The sequence below is a fragment of the Microtus pennsylvanicus genome, chromosome 13, assembly GCF_037038515.1.
Source record: "Microtus pennsylvanicus isolate mMicPen1 chromosome 13, mMicPen1.hap1, whole genome shotgun sequence".
In the NCBI taxonomy this organism is placed as follows: domain Eukaryota; kingdom Metazoa; phylum Chordata; class Mammalia; order Rodentia; family Cricetidae; genus Microtus; species Microtus pennsylvanicus.
In genome coordinates this window covers 58,238,176-58,251,310 of record NC_134591.1, presented here as the reverse complement: position 1 = coordinate 58,251,310, position 13,135 = coordinate 58,238,176, and the positions used below count along the sequence as shown (strand labels likewise).

General features: G+C 39.4%; 1 protein-coding gene across 4 annotated transcripts in view; it reads left to right on the top strand.

Moving 5' to 3' along the window:
* Ago3 (argonaute RISC catalytic component 3) overlaps window positions 1–13,135 on the top strand; it is a 104,081-nt gene that overhangs the window by 18,918 nt on the left and 72,028 nt on the right. For 2 of the 4 annotated variants that reach the window (XM_075946872.1, XM_075946873.1), the window contains exons 3-5: window positions 3,906–4,026; window positions 7,264–7,472; window positions 8,394–8,530. In XM_075946872.1, coding sequence (XP_075802987.1) covers window positions 3,906–4,026; window positions 7,264–7,472; window positions 8,394–8,530 — 467 coding nt within the window. Of the gene's footprint in view, window positions 1–3,905; window positions 4,027–7,263; window positions 7,473–8,393; window positions 8,531–13,135 lie in introns of those variants that run through there. The other 2 variants (XM_075946876.1, XM_075946874.1) reach the window with 2 other exon arrangements.

Genomic DNA, 13,135 nt, shown 5'->3' with positions numbered 1-13,135 from the left:
CTCCCTACCTTCTCAATCTCCCTACCTTCTCAATCTCCCTACCATCTCAATCTCCCTACCATCTCAATCTCCCTACCATCTCAATCTCCCTACCTTCTCAATCTTCCTACCTTCTCAATCTCCCTACCATCTCAATCTCCCTACCATCTCAATCTCCCTACCTTCTCAATCTCCCTACCATCTCAATCTCCCTACCTTCTCAATCTCCCTACCTTCTCAATCTCCCCTACCTTCTCAATCTCCCTACCTTCTCAATCTCCCTACCTTCTCAATCTCCGTACCATCTCAATCTCCCTACCTTCTCAATCTCCCTACCATCTCAATCTCCCTACCATCTCAATCTCCCTACCATCTCAATCTCCCTACCTTCTCAATCTCCCTACCTTCTCAATCTCCCTACCATCTCAATCTCCCTACCATCTCAATCTCCCTACCTTCTCAATCTCCCTACCTTCTCAATCTCCCTACCATCTCAATCTCCCTACCATCTCAATCTCCCTACCATCTCAATCTCCCTACCTTCTCAATCTCCCTACCTTCTCAATCTCCCTACCATCTCAATCTCCCTACCATCTCAATCTCCCTACCTTCTCAATCTCCCTACCTTCTCAATCTCCCTACCATCTCAATCTCCCTACCATCTCAATCTCCCTACCATCTCAATCTCCCTACCTTCTCAATCTTCCTACCTTCTCAATCTCCCTACCATCTCAATCTCCCTACCATCTCAATCTCCCTACCTTCTCAATCTCCCTACCATCTCAATCTCCCTACCTTCTCAATCTCCCTACCTTCTCAATCTCCCCTACCTTCTCAATCTCCCTACCTTCTCAATCTCCCTACCTTCTCAATCTCCGTACCATCTCAATCTCCCTACCTTCTCAATCTCCCTACCATCTCAATCTCCCTACCATCTCAATCTCCCTACCATCTCAATCTCCCTACCTTCTCAATCTCCCTACCTTCTCAATCTCCCTACCATCTCAATCTCCCTACCATCTCAATCTCCCTACCTTCTCAATCTCCCTACCATCTCAATCTCCCTACCTTCTCAATCTCCCTACCATCTCAATCTCCCTACCTTCTCAATCTCCCTACCTTCTCAATCTCCCTACCATCTCAATCTCCCTACCATCTCAATCTCCCTACCTTCTCAGTCTCCCTACCATCTCAGTCTCCCTACCTTCTCAATCTCCCTACCATCTCAATCTCCCTACCATCTCAATCTCCCTACCATCTCAGTCTCCCTACCTTCTCAATCTCCCTACCTTCTCAATCTCCCTACCATCTCAGTCTCCCTACCTTCTCAATCTCCCTACCTTCTCAATCTCCCTACCATCTCAGTCTCCCTACCTTCTCAATCTCCCTACCATCTCAATCTCCCTACCATCTCAATCTCCCTACCTTCTCAATCTCCCTACCTTCTCAATCTCCCTACCATCTCAGTCTCCCTACCTTCTCAATCTCCCTACCATCTCAATCTCCCTACCTTCTCAATCTCCCTACCTTCTCAATCTCCCTACCTTCTCAATCTCCCTACCTTCTCAATCTCCCTACCTTCTCAATCTCCCTACCTTCTCAATCTCCCTACCTTCTCAATCTCCCTACCTTCTCAATCTCCCTACCTTCTCAATCTCCCTACCTTCTCAATCTCCCTACCTTCTCAGTCTCCCTACCTTCTCAATCTCCCTACCATCTCAGTCTCCCTACCTTCTCAATCTCCCTACCATCTCAATCTCCCTACCTTCTCAATCTCCCTACCATCTCAATCTCCCTACCTTCTCAATCTCCCTACCATCTCAATCTCCCCCACCATGTTGTTGTTTAGAGTGGTTTGGGCTTCTAGGAGTTGGTAAACTTTTTTGATTAATTTGGCAGTGGCATATAAAAATGGACTTTAAAATAATGGCCACAAAAGGAAACTTTTACTATGTAGCCCTGGCTGTCCTGGAACTCTCTGAAGACCAGGCTGGCCTCAAACTCAGAGATCCCCCTATCTCTGCCTCCCAAGTGCTAGGATTGAAGGCGTGTGCCGCCAGTGCCTGACTCATAAAAGGAAATTTTAATTAGCAGTCTCTGAACGAACCCAAAGAAAGTAGGTGAATCAAATCTTTGGTGTCACATTACGTATGAAAGACATGATATTGGGTTAAAAGAGTTTCAGTAAAATACAAAATTTGAAAAGTTGAGTGGAAAATAGAGATTTTTGTGCTATGTAAGTTTTTGTGGGAATCAAGTCAGCTTAGTTTTCTTTTTTTCCTGGAAAATGCTGATTTCCTTTTCTCCCTTTCTCCCCACTCATCTGGGCTAGATTTTAATCTTTTGGTTTTAGTTTAAATCATACCAGCACTGTACAAGTGTAATCTCGTTGTGATGTATTGAGATTGTAGAAACAGTTCCTTTCTAAACATTAATTGGCTTGGATCCTTCTAAATGCCTTTTCACTGTCTTTAAGAACTTGTGAGTAGAGCCAGGCTGCGGTGGTGCACACCTTTAATCCCAGAACTCAGGAGGTAGCCTGGTCTACAGAGAGACTTCTGGGACTGCCAAGGCTTTATACTGTCTAAAAAAGAAAGGAAGGAAGAAAGGAAGAAAGAAAAGAGCCGGGTGGTGGTCTTTAATTCCAGCACTCCCGAGGCAGAGGCAGGTGGATCTTTGTGAGTTCGAGTCCAGCCTGGTCTATAAGAACTAGTTCCAGGACAGGCTCCAAAGCTACAGAGAAACCCTGTCTCGAAAGAAAGAAAGAAAGAAAGAAAGAAGGAAGGAAGGAAGGAAGGGAGGGAGGGAGGGAGGGAGGGAGGGAGGGAGGGAGGAAGAGAGGGAGGGAGGGAGGGAGGAAGGAAGAGAGGGAGGGAGGGAGGGAGGGAGGGAGGGAGGGAGGGAGGGAGGGAGGAAGGAAGAGAGGGAGGGAGGGAGGGAGGGAGGGAGGGAGGGAAGAAGAAAGGAAGGGAGGGAGGGAGGGAGGGAGGGAGGGAGGGAGGAAGGAAGGAAGGAAGGAAGGAAGGAAGGAAGGAAGGAAGGAAGGAAGGAAAGAAAAATTGTATTGATTTGTAGGTATTTGGTATAATTCTCTGTAGTCTATAATTTCATAATGTAAGTCTTTAATGCCTTTCCATGTTACTATATATTGGTATCAAAATGTTTGCGGAATTAAAATAGAGTTTTTTTTTCTTTTTCTTTGTTTTTTGAGACAGTGTTTCTCTGTATAACAGTCCTGACTGTCCAGGAACTCACTCCGTAGACCAGGCTGGCCTCAAACTTACTGAGAGTCACCTGCCTCTGCCTCCTAAGTGCTGGGTATAAAGGCGTGTACCATAACCGCCTGGCTAGAGTTTTCTCCTTGTGGTGCTGGGGAGTGAGCATGGGGCCTGTGCATATGAGGCAGACACACTACCCCTGAGCTCCAATCCCCAGCTGGACACTTCATAGCATCTCACTGATTAGGTGACATTGTTGAGTGGGTAGTGTAGGGAATATAGATGTGTTTGTTACTCTTCAGAAACTCACCATAGGAATGAAGAATATAATTGGATACAATAGGCTGATTGTTCTAAATAGAGATACAAACAAGATGTATTTTAGCACAGTACAAAGAACATCTTACTGTTTGAGAAAGAAAGGTAAGCAGTCAGGGAGTGCTTAGAGAAGATGAAAGGGATTTTTAATCAAATGCTAATAATATTTTTCTGGTCAACAGTATCCCAGAATGATTGGTTTACTGGATTCATTCTTGTCTTTGGGAATATGTGTCATCCTTTGCCAGTGGGCTGTCTTTCTGCTATCTTAAGCTATGGTTCTGAAACCAAAATCTTATTTTGAAGTCATTAAACAGTGCCTTGAGCTAGTTCATATTTTTGCATTTCATCTTGCAGAGGATTATGAGAATGTGTTTTTCCCTTCCTTAGGGAAGTAGTTGACTCAATGGTTCAGCATTTCAAAGTGACTATATTTGGAGACCGTAGACCAGTCTATGATGGGAAAAGGAGCCTTTACACAGCCAATCCACTTCCTGTGGCAACTACTGGGGTAAGATATGTTTCTTTGTTGTAAAGCTATATTTGTGCTATATCTCCTTTTATTTCAGTCTTTTTTAGATTTATTTATTCTTATGTGATGAGCATTTTGCCTGCATGTATGCCTGTGCATCATGTTTGTGCAGTGCCTGAGGAGGCCAGAAAAGGGTGTCAGATCCCCTATAATTAGAGTTATAGCTAGTTGTGTGCAGCCATGTGGGTGCTGGGGACCAGTTCTGGGTCCTCTGCAAGAACAAGTGCTCTTAACCACTGAGCCATCTCCCTGTATCCAGAAGCTATTTTGTTGTCCCCACCCAGTCCTGTAGCTGCTTATAAAATAATTCCTCAGAGGCTATAAATTAACTATGATTGTTTGGCTATACTACTTCCTGCTGATGGGAGGCACTGGCAATCTTATGGGGATCCTGAGAAAATTTAGGATTATGGTCAAGCCCTGCCTGGGATATTTTGTGTGGTTTGTCCATCTCAGCTGGTAGTCTTGAAGCTGTTGTGGATGTTGAGTCACCTGGGTCATCATTGCCATTGGAGACCTTTCCAGGGATCTTGCTTGATCAAACCATATTAGCCTGTAAGGAACTCACAGCTTTTTATCTTCTGTGGAAACAAAAACAGAACCTTTTTTCAAAGCAACATATCCTTAGACTCATTTAGATGCACACCTTCTTAGACCTGGATGGAGAGGGGAAGGCCTTGGACTTCCCACAGGGCAGGGTTCCCTGCCCTCTCTTAAGGAGAGAGGGAGAGAGAGGTGAGGGGGGGGAGAACAGGAGGGAAATTGGAGGAGGGGAGGAAGTGTAAATTTTTGAATGGAAAAATTAAAAAAAAATTTAAGATTAAATATATATATATATGTTGCTTTAACTTAGTAGCCCCTATAATCAATTGTTTCTTAGCATATAGCTCATTAACAGTCAAAAAATTTTTAAAAATACAGTAAAATACATAATCCAGGCTCTCTGTGTATTTTCCATCTTTGTGTGTCTTATTTTTTATATTATTTTACTGTCTCTTTGAAGATTTTTTTTAAAGTATTTTTTTCTGTAACTGCCTATACTCTTTTTTTCTCTCTCTCTTCCAAGCCTACATACATTTTTTTTAAAAAACACACTATGACTGTTTAGAGCTTTCTTTTTGTCTGATTCTGTCTTTATTGTATATCTGTAATCTTTTTTTTTTTTTGGTGATAATTTTAAATTGTTAAGTGGGCATGGCTAGGACCAAAGCAGCAGATTTGGCTGCTTCACCCCACTCAGCTTTCCAACATGGCAGAGGTATGTTTACCACCGGCTCTGGGAGTCATGTTTAACACCCCAGCTGTGGGAAGCAGTGGGTCCACACAGCCACCAAGTTGTAGCATGCTGCCCACAAACCTCATTCAAGTGCTCTCCTGAGAGAGCCATCTGTGCTGCTAGCATGAACCAGGAAGCCATCTCTTAAAGGCGCCATGCATCTTCTTGCCATCAACAAGCAAAGTCTATCTGAAAAGATGTGGCTACCAAGAAGCCAGTTATGACTCTGTGTCTAGAATCCCTTTTGTTTTAAGCCTTCTCAGACTTTATGTGGATGTACCTGCCCCACATTGGTACCATTTGTAGCTGGAAGCTCTTCGGTTGTCCCTACCAGGTCCTGCAGCAGTTTATCAAATGATCACTCAGAGGCTATTTATTAACTATGATTGTTTGGCCAATTGCTTAGGCTTCTTACTGGCTAGCTCTACATATAAATTAACCCATTTCTGATAATCTGTGTATTGCCACGTGCCCTGTGGCTTACCCATATTGCTCTGGTATCTTACTCCTCTGGTGATTGTTGGCATCTCCTCTTAACTCTGCCTTCTTTTTCCCTGTATCTCTGCTTGGATTTCCCACCTCGCTATATTCTGCACTGCCATAGGCCAAAGCAGTTTTATTCATCAGCCAATATCACAGCATACACAAGGACATCCCACATCACTCCCCAACCCCTATATCTCCCTTTAAATGATCTACTACCATTTTAAATTATAACCCATACTAATGTGATCATTTTTCAACTTCTGTTGAAATAATTTCAGGTTTACAGAAAAACCTAAAGAACAATGTAGAAAAGTCACATACACTTTACTCAGATTCGCCAATGTCCTTAATAATTTGTTGCTCTGATTTTAGAATTTTTTCTTACTCTCTTTTGCTCTTTCATGAAACAAAAATACATACATACTTTTTCCTAGCCTGTTCATAGTTGGGTTATGTACATTATGCCCCATTAATAACATTTTAATATGTATTATTTCCTAAAAATAAAGATTAAAAACTATAGTATATTTGCCAACTTAAATAAATTTATTATTGGCATAATACTTTTGTCTAATCAACAATCTATATTCTAGTTTTTCCCATTGTTTTCATTATGTTCTCTAGTGTCTTCCCTTCCCCTAATAAAGAATTCAGTCCAGGATCATGCTAATAAACATCACATGACTTTGGTCTTTATTGTAGAATAATTATCTTGCCTTTTTCTTTTCTTTTATGATGTTAACATGATTGAAGACCATAGGCAAGTTATTTTTAGACTGCTCCTGAATTGTGGCATCTCCTTCCCCCCGGTTACATTTTGTTTATGTATAATTTAGCCAGAACATTGTAGAAGTGTTCTTCTTTTATCAGTGCCGTTTACCCACAGATACATAATATATATTTGTTCCATTAATGGTGATGGTAACTTCAATACTTGGTTAAGTTGATTTCTGCCTTTTCCTACTAAGATATTCTTTTTCTCTTTGTAGTTAGTATCGAGGGGGAAGTGTTTTTGTTTGTTTGTCTTTTGTTTTTTACTTGTATTGTACCGATATCATCTTAATCTCACTTTTTTTTGTTCCTTTTGTTTTTTGTTTTTGTTTTTCAAGACAGGGTTTCTCTGTAGCCTTGGAGCTGGTCCTGTAGACCTCGAACTCATAGAGATCCGCTTGCCTCTGCCTCCTGAGTGCTGAGATTAAAGGCGTGCATCACTAGCACCTAGCTCTTCTTCCTTTTTTTTTATAGCTACCTAAATGTTAGTGTATTTAAGTAGGTTCCAGTGTTTCAGAATGATGAATAATACTGCCATGAATAAACTATGTATTTGAATTTTAATCTATTAATTTGACATTAAGATTTTTTTATTTTTGCTTGTTATCTTTTTATAAGTTAAATTTTAAATAATTAAATCTATATTTTTCAACATTTACACTTGGGTCTTGTCCCATCAACAGGTAGATTTAGATGTTACATTACCTGGGGAAGGTGGCAAAGATCGACCTTTCAAGGTGTCAGTCAAATTTGTATCCCGGGTGAGTTGGCACCTGCTACATGAAGTGCTGACGGGACGGACTTTGCCTGAGCCACTGGAATTAGACAAGCCAATCAGCACTAACCCGGTCCATGCCGTTGACGTGGTGCTACGACATCTGCCCTCCATGAAGTAGGTGGTTCTGGCTTCTTTCCTCCTTAGAGTGAGTAGTAGAAGCCTTTCTCAGTTAACCTTTGTATGTTCCATGCTTTTCATTATTTCATTTGTACAATAGCAAGTAAAATATACATCATTAGCTTAGCTAATCTAGTGAATTATTCTACAGAGTTATTTCTAACCATTTATATTAGGACCTATAAGTCTTGAATAACTGATATTTCAGACATATTATGAACTCAAATCACCTTGTTTTAAAAAAGATTGCATATTTTATACATAGTATCAGATTGTGTTGAAATTGCTATTCTTGGGCAGGAGATAGAATTCAGGCTGGGGTCTTTACCCAGCATACTTGAGGTCCTGCATTCAGGCTCCTGCATGGAAAAAAGGGAGAGAGGGATACTGCAGTTTAAAACCACACTACCTTTACAAATTCCTGGACCTGCATATGTCAAGTAGCTTTGAAACAATTAGTATAGCTATCTGGAAACATTTGTAGAAATCGCTTACTCTTTAACATTTTAAAGTTGCAATGCTCTTGTTTTTAAGAAAGTATTTTAAGGAACAAGTGAGGTAGCACACACCTTTAATCCAAGATTTGGGAGGTAGAGGCAGGCAGCTCTCTGTGAGTTCAATGTCATCCTGGTTTAATATAGTGAGCTGTAGGCTGCCCAGAGCTATACAGTGAGATGCTGTCTTAAAAATGATAATAATAAAATATATTGTTGTGTAAACTAACAGATTCTGAAAATAGACAATTTCAGAGAAGGATGCTGATGAATTTCTTCATTTAGAATAGCCTTTTGCTTTCGTGTGTATTTGTAATTGTAAGTATCATAAGTTAATTGTCTTTGCTTTCGTGTCCTCTGTCCTGCTGATTTAAGTATTAGCATTAGAAGGAAAGGATTGAACATGCCATTTTAATTTTTGTAGATATACACCTGTGGGGCGTTCCTTTTTCTCAGCTCCAGAAGGATATGACCACCCTCTGGGAGGGGGCAGGGAAGTATGGTTTGGATTCCATCAATCTGTTCGGCCTGCCATGTGGAAAATGATGCTAAATATTGATGGTAAGGGAACTAAAACCATATTATGAATTGGGTAGTCAGTTTCTATATGGCATGCATGTGTGGTTTTATTTATACAGTTGTGTTACTGATGTCTTAAAGTAATACTTGGACATGTTTTATGACAGCCTAATAAAACCTTAATATTTTTATTATTTTTCATTTGTAAATCCTTCATGCAGAACCTGTCTGAGAATGATGCTAAACTTGAAACAGGCACATGAAAACGTGTAAAAACCCTGGTGTGATCATTTGAGAATTTTATCTTACCAATAATTCATATGTTAAGAGAAATGTGTTGGTCATAGTGGCCGTAGCCAAGTGTTCCTGCTTTCTTAAAGCATGACTGACTAGTTTCATTTTTAAGTGCTTTCCTTCAAATGCCCTCAAGCTGATACAGAAGTAAAAGAACAGCATGTTGAACGCCATATGTATGTAGCCATTATTCATTTTGTCAGGGTTTTTTCTTTTACCTTTGTTAATCTGTCAATATTTCCTCCTCTCTGCAAATATTTTAGGTCCCATTCCAGAACGTCATGTTATTTTGTCACTGCTACATACACCACTAAAAAATTGGGATGTTTTCTTATTCATTAGCAATATCATTTTTTATGTAAGAAAATTAAAAAAAAACTCCAATTCCCAGTCCAAGATTATATTTCCTTGATGGTCCCAAATATGTCTTTTTCTGCTTAATTGATTCCAATTGGAATGTAAACAAGATTTACACATCACATTCCTTCCCATCCTCTTCTTTTCTTCTTTTTAAAATTTCATTATCTTCTTACTGAAACTTCTTATTGAAACTGTATTATTATAGAATATCCCCAAATCTGTGTTTGTCTTTTGTTTTCTTAGGACTTGTTTCTATATCTCCTATATTTTCTGATAATAAGGTATCCCTAGAAGTTTAATTCACTTTGTGTAGAAAGTGAGATATGTGTGTGTGTATATGTATATACATGTGTGTATACGTATATACACACACGTGTATGTATTGTGTTTTATATTATGTCCTGCTTGGAACAAACAGTGAATTTAGAGGCGTAGCCTTTATAAACCCCAGTCAAACTTGGTAGTTACTGATGTATTCATTGCTCATTGCTCCCAAGTCATTTATTGCACTAGGAATTACCAGCTGGTGACTTTTCTCATTCTCATTTGATGTTTCTCATATGGCACAGCCATATAGTCCAGGTTCATCATATTTTTTGCTTAGTAGCTAGAGTTAGCCCTCCCTCCATGTAGATCTTTACAGATAACACAGTTTCCTCATCTTTTCCTAGTTTTTGCCATTGTAAAACTAATTAGAGATAATATTTAGCCAGTTCCCTTAATATGTGTACTATGGGTATTTTAATTAATTTTTAATTTCTTGCTATATCCAAATATTACTTTACTTTTTTTTTTTTTGGTTTTTCGAGGCAGGGTTTCTATGTGGTTTTGGAGCCTGTCCTGGAACTAGCTCTTGTAGACCAGGCTGGTCTCGAACTCACAGAGATCCGCCTGCCTCTGCCTCCCAAGTGCTGGGATTAAAGGCGTGCGCCACCACCGCCCAGCTACTTTACATATATTTAGTGTATGTGTAAGATAAATTTCTGGATATGAGACTAGTAAGTCAAGGGTAAATGTTATTTATAATTTTGATCAATATTTCTAGATTCCCCTCCATAAAGGTTTTAAGTGTTTTTCATCTACTAGTCAGAATACTTGTCTCCTTATACATGTGCCGTCGAACTCCTAGATTTTTCCCAGTCAAATTTGCTGTTTTAAGTGGTTTTTTGCTTTGTTTTGCATTTTTTGGAAAGAAGTGCTTATGTGTGACTCAGCCTGGCCTAAAACTCACTGTATGGTCCAATCTGCCTTTGTACTCCAGTCTCAGCCTCCTAGCTGTAGGATTATAGGTGTGAACTCCTAACTGTGCCTGACTTAAAACTAAGCAAACAGTTCTTAACTAATATGAGGACCACTTGTGATTCATTCTTTCTTACTTTTACATTTATTGTTCTTTTTAGCTACTAAGGACAGAGCCCAGGGCCTTGGTTTTGCTAGTCATACACCTTACCAAAATTTTGGATTATGCATATTTTTCCTTTCTTTTTTAAAATTTATTCTATGTTTGAGAATTTCATACATATATAAAATGTATTTTGGGGCTGGTAAGATGGCTTAGAGATTATGAGTATTAACTGCTCTTCCAGAGGTTGTGAGTTCAATTCCCAGCAACCACATGGTGGCTCACAACCATCTCTAGTGAGATCTGATGCCCTCTTTTGGCATGCAGGCAAACATGCAGACGGAACACTGTATATATAATAAATAAAAATAATAAGTTATTTTTAAAAAAATGTATTTTGACTGTATCCACTCCTTTTTTCCCCACCTCTAATTTCCCTAACACTCCATTCCCATTCCATCTTCATGCCTTTTTTTTTAAAATAGCCTACTATTTTCAGTTAGTGCTGCCACTGTTTGCAAGGACTTGGGCCATTCTCTGGAGCCACACATGACCCAGTGAGAAATCACTGTTCCCCTTCCAGCAGCTTTCAGCTGTTATTAACTCCTCCGCTAGGGCGGGGCTTCCTAAGTTTCCTGAGCCTCTCCCACCCGTATTGAAGTTTTGACTGAAGGTAACATTGTTACTGTGAGTGCCATGGCCATGTCACATCCAAAAGGCAGCATTTCACAGCGTGCTTTCCCATCCTGCAGTTCGTAGGATTCTCTCCTCTCCCTCTCCTCTTCTGTGATAGTTCTTGAGCTTTGGGTTCAGGGGAGTTGACACAGATGTCCCTTTTGGGGCTGAGCTCTCAGTCACTTAGGTCAGCACTTCCACTAGTGAAGAGTGCATTCGCTGCTGCCCTCTGCCCAAAGAAGCTTTTGTGACAAAGGTTTATAATTGTTATTTGTCTTTCAGTCTTTGGAAGGGTGGGCAGTTATTTTGTTTTCATTGATTTCTGTTTTGATACATGAAGTTTGCTTGTTAGCACACACACACATTCTTGACTTGTAATGTGTGATAAGGCTACTGTCATGTTTTCAAAACCATTCTTACTTGTTTTGTGCTATAGCCTTTCGAAATTCTGTGTCCTCACCCAGTGTGTAAGAAGACAGAGTATTTTAGCTAAGATCTTATTATTTCATCAGTTAAATTAAAACAAATTGGCTTCTGTAAGGTGTGGAGTCTTGCCTTGAATCCAAAACCATACTACCTACTTCTGTCTTGTTGCTTCAGGAAACTAAGGCTTTCCTCACATACAGTCTATGTAATCTTGGTATTCCTGGGTATTCTCTGCATTTTGTTGCTATTAAATGGGTTTAACATTTAATGGTACTTTTTAAGTATTTAATATAACTGGTTCTTATTTATAAACATGAAGGCTTTTAATTTCTATATATAACTTTCTGCCTTATTGAATTCCATACTTTTATAGTATTTTTTTCAAGTGATTTTCTTGATGTTTCTATGTTACAGTTATATGGTCTGTACATAGTAACAGTTTTGCTTCTTCTTTTATTCTTGTCAGATTATGTTGCCTAGTTTAGGTAGGATAGTAACAAACATCAATGATTATCCTCTTTATTCCTCATTTTAGGGGAAAGGTTTCCAAGGTTTCTCTATTAAGTATTATGAACATATGCATGTTTTTACTATTATTATGTTAGGGACATTTGTTATGTGTTGTTGTTAAGGAGCATTGCCCAATTTTCTTTTTTTTTTAATATTTATTTATTATGTATACAATATTCAATCTGTGTGTGTTTGCAGACCAGAAGAGGACAGCAGACCTCATTACAGATGGTTGTGAGCCACCATGTGGTTGCCGGGAATTGAACTCATGACCTTTGGAAGAGCAGGCAATGCTCTTAACCACTGGGCCATCTCTCCAGCCCTGCCCAATTTTCATAAGTACTTTGATCAAGAATATATGTTAAGGGCTGTAGAGATAGCTCAGTGGTTAAGAGCATTGCCTCTTCTTCCAGAGGATCCAGGTTCAATTTTCGGCACCCTCGTGGCAGCTCTCAACTCATTCGTAACTTCAGTTCCATGAGATCTGGCACCCTCACACAGACAAAATACAGTACACATAAAAATGAAAGCAAATAATTTTTAATTAACTAATTAATTAAAAATATTAGTATCGAGGCTGTCTCTGATTACATTCATAAGTCACATTCACTTACTATAAAATAATTATTTTACCAATATTTTATTTAATGTATAAAATTTTATAAAACAGTTCTTACCATCTCAAACTTTTTATTTCTGTCATTTCCCCTACTTTTTATTTTTGTATATTTGTGTTTGTCCTTTTTTTCATGATTAGTGGCTAGCAGTTTAGTCAACTAATTTTTTTAAATTTAGATTTATTTTATTATTTTAAATGTATAGGTGGTTTTCTGCCTGCATGTATGTGTATGTTCTTCTTGCATGTTTGATGCCCCTGTAGGTCAGAAGAGCAAGTCAGATCCCCTGGGACTTGAGTTACAGATGGTTGTGAAACTCTGTGGATGCTGGGAATCAAATCCAGAACCTCTATAAGAGCAGCCAGTGTCCTTAGTCACTGAGACATCTCTCCAGATACCAACCCCCGATTCTCACCCCCCCCA